This window comes from Salvelinus sp. IW2-2015, unplaced genomic scaffold, assembly GCF_002910315.2.
Source record: "Salvelinus sp. IW2-2015 unplaced genomic scaffold, ASM291031v2 Un_scaffold6637, whole genome shotgun sequence".
Taxonomy (NCBI): domain Eukaryota; kingdom Metazoa; phylum Chordata; class Actinopteri; order Salmoniformes; family Salmonidae; genus Salvelinus; species Salvelinus sp. IW2-2015.
Window position 1 is genome coordinate 37081 of NW_019947899.1, and position 6880 is coordinate 43960.

At 39.6% G+C, this 6880-nt stretch overlaps 1 protein-coding gene across 1 annotated transcript; it reads left to right on the plus strand.

Moving 5' to 3' along the window:
• Nucleotides 1-424: 424 nt before the first annotated feature.
• LOC111957117 (GTPase IMAP family member 7-like) lies at nucleotides 425-5903 on the plus strand. Its single transcript, XM_024145068.2, has 2 exons — nucleotides 425-710; nucleotides 4234-5903. Exons 1-2 carry the CDS (start codon nucleotides 425-427, stop codon nucleotides 5265-5267), a joined length of 1320 nt encoding a protein of 439 aa, XP_024000836.2. The 3' UTR covers nucleotides 5268-5903.
• Nucleotides 5904-6880: the final 977 nt, after the last annotated feature.

Sequence of the window (6880 nt, forward strand, 5' to 3'; positions counted from 1 at the left end):
ATYTATGTTGGCATTATATCGCAAGCCACAATCGGCGAACATTTGGCCTGCCAATGATGAATATAGAAACCATTTGTCGTATTTGGAATTCTGTTGGCCCACATAGAACTGGCAGATGTCGAGGCAAGTGGCCCTGAATCGTCTGCTCTCTTGCTATAACCCAATGAGTCCCAACGTCACGCCGGTTGATTTAGTACTTTTAAAGCTTTTTAGCAATTGTGTACAGACTTCTAGGTTGTACCATTGGATTTGTTAATTTTTTTACGTTACATTACTAACCTCTGTTGTGTGACTTCTGTTTAAGCTTATTTCTTCCCATATCAAAAGGAATTACAATCTGGCCTTTTCTATTTTTCAACTGCTCTTCTACTCTTCCTCCTGTAGTATATTTCTGGAGTTAAACTATATTGTAGCCCTGACAACAATGTTTTTTCTCTTAGCACTTCCTGCTCCAGACCAGCTGACTGTTGACTCAGTGTACTCCACATCAGCTGCTGTTAGCTGGAGCCAGCCACCAGGATTGGACCAAAGCCAACATCATTACCAGATCTCCTACCACTGTCCAGGGACAYAACCACACATCACTACCACATCTTCACACAGCATCACTCTCTCTGACCTGCAAAGTASTACTCAGTACTCTGTCACTGTCTGCACTGTYSTGGAKAATGGAAAGCAAAGTCAACTGGCTWCAACAGCCCTCACCACTAGTAAGGAATTACACTACTCAAGTATTATCTCTGGTGTCAAAGTGTGTTAAACCTTAACTAGTTATCATTCTAATTGATTCTATAAARGAATCACAGTGGATGTGTGAGGAGGYGATTTGAAGGTACAGTATCTTACCTGATGAGAAATAMATTATGGTAAATTCTCCACTTCTCACAATGCAGTTTGGTGCTGAAATTAATTATCTTAATATACAGTTGAAGTCAGACATTTACATACATCTTAGTCAAATACATTTAAACTCAGTTTATCTCAATTCCTGACATTTATTCCTGTCTTAGGTCAGTTAGGATCACCACTTTTTTTTAAGATTGTGAAATGTCAGAATAATAGTTGAGAGAATTATTTATTTCAGCCCAACACCCCCGCCTGGTGGATCTTGATGTACACTCGATCTCCAGGATTCAGCCCGTGCTCTCAGTTATCTCCTGCTCTGTACACACTGCAACGCATGGGTCATTTCCAGATGATAGAACAACATATACTCTCCCATTATTGCCAGATCACTAATTTGTGATGTGACTAAACAGCACCCGTTACCATTTCCATTTCCTGTGGAGTGAGTCCTGTGGTGGCGTTGGAGGAGTATTCAACCTAACAAAACTCTGAGTCACATGTTTCTTAATCACACTCTTCAGGAGATGTGATGCTATTATTATAGTGATTATATTATTATTATAGTGATCTGTGGCTATTCTTTCAAGTGTACCTTCTATAACGAACTTCTCATTGAAAGTTGACAATAGTGTCTGAAATGACAACACTATCTCTGCTACTCTCACCATGATCTYGGTATGTGGGATGTTCAATTCAACTTCACAGTAGTCTCTATATTGTGCACAGTTAGCTGTCCTCCCTCTCCTACGAGAGGGAGGACAGCTAACAATATACATAGTACAGTGGTATCATTCCCCAGGGACTTTATTAACCACTTCCTTAATTTATTAGCCACACAAATCTCCGCCCCAGTCACATTCTATCCCGCTCCAGTCACATTCCATCTAACCCAAAACACATTAGTCACTACTACTAATCCACTTAGTTATAAACATACTAACACATTCTCAAGTCAATTAGTCAATTTCCAACAATCCCTCCTCAGGAACAATGATCACTCTTTTAGRTTGTTTAGTTTATTAATTTGACCATTTAAAAAAACAAGKACACAAAACTTGAAAAAGCCATACATGCATATGAATAAAATCATCGAGGATAACACACAATAAAGTCTGGGACTTATTTCCATTGTGGTCCTCTTGAGACAAGATGGCTAGACAAGATCAAACACAGTTAAACACAGTATGGCAGTGAAATAATAAAACAAACACAGAGAGGAAGAACATCTCATCATTCTAGTTACATCATAGGGGCAAAGAAGACATCAAACATATTTTTACTTGATTTTTAAAGCTGCCCAGAGAGGAGGATGTTTTTATGGGCAGAGGCAACTCATTCCATTCTGAGGCTCCAGTATACAAGAAAGTACCTTTCCCAGCATTACTCCTGAACCTGTATGCGCACACATCAGCAACACCTGATCTGGTGCTGTGATTGTGTGCATCCCTAACACGAGGAAAGTAATCACTTAGATATCTGGGCGCAGGACCATAAATACTCCTGTAAACCAAACCTAGTCTAATCTGGGACACCTTAGCCTCAACAGGCAGCCAGTTTAGTTCCTGAAAGCAGCTCCTGCCAATGTGAGTATGTGGACTTACCTTCAATACTACCCTGATCAGCTTATTCTGGGATATTTGGAGCTTCCCCTTCATAAGTTTAGATAAGCCCCCAAATTAGGAAGTACTAGCATAGTCAAAATGGCATTGAATGTCAAGCATCTTGGACTTTCTAGCCCAAAACTTAGTCCTGGCATTAACCTTCCCTAGCACTTTATTAGCCATGCTCACACCTCCCAAGCTTCCATCAAGGATACATCCCAAGTAGCTAACAGAGGTTTTAGTAGTCAGCACCTCACCTACTAACTCCACTCTGATTTCAGACGACCTACACAATTTAGGTCTGGATCCAAAAATAATTGCTTCAGTTTTCCCTAAGTGCAGAGATAGCTTATTATCTCCAAGCCATTTGCTAATGTTGGTAAGCTCTGTGCTAAGTATGCTCTCCAACATAGTTTTACTTTTGTGAGACACCAGAAGTGTAGAGTCATCCMCATAAAGAAAAAGATGGCAAGAACAAGCATCTTTCATATCGTTAATATACAATAAAAACAGCATTGGCCCAAGCACGCTCCCCTGCGGAACYCCACAACTCATTTGTTTTGCCTGAGACAGTGAACCATTAACCTATACTACTTGCTCCCTTCCTGATAAATAGGACTTTACCCAGCCTAGAGGGATACTGCTTAACCCCAGTGCCTCCAGTTTGGAGATTAGGAGACAGTGGTTAACTGTATCAAAGGCCTTCTGTAGGTCAAGCAGTACCATTCCACACAGATTTCCCTCATCAATCTCTTTCCTYATGAAGTCAGTCAAGTAAAGTAGACATGAATCAGTGGAGTATGTTTTTCTAAAACCTGACTGAAAAATCGTACATTAGACCCTGTTTGTTAACATATTCATACATTTGCTCATGTGCAACTCTCTCCAGGATCTTTGATGTTACACAGATGATAGATACAGGCCTATAATTCCCAGGGTCAGACTTTATCACCTTCTTATACAGAGGTATAACTTTAGCTTGTTTCATGTCCCTGGGAAAGGTACCTTGTTCAAGAGAGAGATTAACGATATGCACAATACAAGGGCCAATTTGCTCAGCAGAATCTATAAGAAACCTTGCCGGAATATTATCCAGGCCTGTGGTTTTGGAGCATTTAAACTCTGCCAGCATACTGACTATTTTGGCTGTTGCTACCTTTGCAAAAGAAAAAGAGTTTGGCTAAACCCCTAACTCTACATAATACTTATTGACTTGGTTGCTTCCATACAAACCAGAACTGGTGGGCAGCTTGCTAACCAGCTTGCTGGCAACAGAAGATGTTATGTTCCACGACACCTAAAAAACATATTTACTTGAACAGGGAAGAGAGAAATAACATGTTTAATAATTTCACACCACCCTTGATGCGAATGAGATTGGGGAAAAAACTGTCCATACGTTCTGTTCTATTACAATGGGATGCTTGTCTAGATGCCATTCTCCTTCATCCTTTGGTGTCAAAGCAAGACACAGATTGTGAGCGCTTTACATATTAAATGTACTTACCATCCAGCAAAGCCATATGTATTGATGTGCTTTAAACATTAAGATTCTGATGACATGGTAAAGCAAAATCCCTTCATGTTGGCCCATGCACTCAAATTGAGATCCTACATGCTGTACAGGCGATGCTCACAGATTARTTTGTGCACACCATGAAGTACTGCTTTGTGTCAAGAAGAAGTGTGAAACTGAAACATTTAGCTGTTCCTTAAAATGTGCTAAAAAGTGGTAAATGCAGTCTAGACATCTTTAAGGGTAACAAGTGTCTTTCTTATCCAACAGGATTCCGACTGCCGACACAAAATGAGGAGCTCCGGATTGTTCTGGTCGGGAAGACTGGAGTTGGGAAAAGTGCAGCAGGAAACACCATTGTGGGGACAAAGGAAAAACCTTTCAAGTCAAAGTTATCCTCTATTTCTCTGACAAAATACTGTGACAAGACAAGAGGGCACGTGGATGAGCAAAGTGTAGCTGTTATCGACACCCCAGGTTTGTTTGATACTACATTGTCCAATGAGGAGGGACTGAAAAAGATTGCTCTGTGCATCTCTTTCTCTGCTCCTGGTCCCCATGTGTTCCTGGTTGTGATCAAGCTGGGAAGATTCACTGAAGAGGAGCAGAATACTGTGGAAATGATTAAGAGATTATTTGGTGATGAATCATCGAAATACACCATGGTTCTCTTCACACATGGAGACCTTCTTGATGATGAGGGCGTAACAATTGAAGACTTCCTGCATAAAAATCCAGTTTTGGAAAGTTTAATTTCTCAATGCAATGGGGGATATCATGTCTTTAAAAACAAAGATAAGAATCGCTCCCAGGTCACTGAGCTGCTTGAGAAGATAAACAAGATGGTCATGAGTAATGGAGGGAGACATTACTCCACTAATATGTTCCAGAAGGCTGAGAGAGCAATTGAAGAGGAGAAGAACAAGATCCTGAGAGAGAAAGAAGAGATGATAAATAAACTTAAGGAAAAAAATTTGAAACAAGAGGCTCGGGAGGAAGCGCTTAAAGAGCAGAATGAGAGGATGCTGAGAAAAAACAAAGAGCAGAAACGCAGACATGAGGAGGAACTGAAGAAAATTGTGGAAGAACYTGCTCGGGAGAAAATGATTAAAGAGGAGAATGAGAGGATCCAGAAAGAGAAGAAAGAGCAGAGACTCAGGGAGGAGGAACTGAAGGAACTGAAAATGGAAAATGAGGCTAAGGAGAAAGAACTAAAGGAGTTGAAGCAAAAACTTGAACGTGAGGCTAGAGCGAAAGCTGAGAAAAAGATCAGCGATAAGGGAAAATGGTGCAGTACTCAATGAAAATCTGAAACAATGATGTACCATCTAACAATGCTGTTCAATCTAACAATGCTGTACCATCTAACAATGATGTACCATCTAACAATGATGTACCATCTAACGATGCTGTTCCATCTAACGATGCTGTTCCATCTAACGATGCTGTTCCATCTAACAATGCTGTTCCATCTAACAATGCTGTTCCATCTAACAATGCTGTTCCATCTAACGATGCTGTTCCATCTAACGATGCTGTTCCATCTAACAATGCTGTACCATCTAACAATGATGTACCATCTAACGATGCTGTTCCATCTAACAATGCTGTACCATCTAACAATGATGTACCATCTAACAATGCTGTTCCATCTAACAATGTTGTACCATCTAACAATGCTGTTCCATCTAACAATGATGTACCATCTAACAATGCTGTACCATCTAACAATGCTGTTCCATCTAACAATGCTGTTCCATCTAACAATGCTGTTCCATCTAACAATGATGTACCATCTAACAATGTTGTTCCATCTAACAATGATGTACCATCTAACAATGATGTACCATCTAACAATGATGTACCATGCCCATCTATCATTTGTTTGACTTGATGACTTCTAATACTTAAAAATGTAACTGGTTATCCACATCATTAAATGTTCTGACTACTCTTGGTGTCCGTTCATTTAGCCTGTTCCAGCAAATACTACCTTACTGTTACTCTAATGAGGGATGTTATCTTCTTTCCAATGTTAATTGTAGCTCAGTAATATTTAAAATACAGTAATGAAAAGAACAGGAGTAACCTATCATGCGGCAGGAGGGTCATTCTTGATTTGTTGGTAATAAATGCTGCCRCTTTACCTTGGCACCATGTAAAAACACTTTAAAATGACAAAAGCATTAAAAATAATACATTTTCAGTTATTTAATAAGAAAACATATGTACATCCTTTATACTGCAACACATATATACACTCTAAATCGATAATGCTCGGCTAGGATCCCAGACCAGGTTAACCTATCTAACAATGTGTACCAATCTAACAATGATTGTAACCAATTACATACGATGTCCTTTCATCTAACAATGCTGTTCCATCTAACATGATGTTCCATCTAACAATGCCATAGTTTCTCTTAATTTCTCAACAATGGCTGTTCCATCTAGACCAAACAGGCTGTTGCATCTTCTCATCCTAACGATGCTGTTCCATCGTAACGGCTTCTATCTAACAATGCTGTTCTCATCCTAACATATGCCTGTCACCCAATGCTGTTCTAGACAATGAATTGTATCACATCTAACCAATGCCTGTTCCATCTAACAATGCTGTACCATCTAACAATGTGTACCATCTAACAATGCTGTTCCATCTAACAATGATTCTTCCATCTAACAATGCTGTTCATCTAAACTATGCTGATTACCATCTAACAATGCTGTCCATCTAACAATGCTGTTCCATCTAACAATGCGTTCTGCTCATCTAAACAATGCTGTTCCATCTAAAGCAATGCTCGTCCATCGTATACAATGTGTTCCATCTAACAATGTGTCCATCTAACATGTGTCCATCTAACAATGTGTACCATGCCCATCTACATTTGTTTGACTTGATGACTTCTAATAC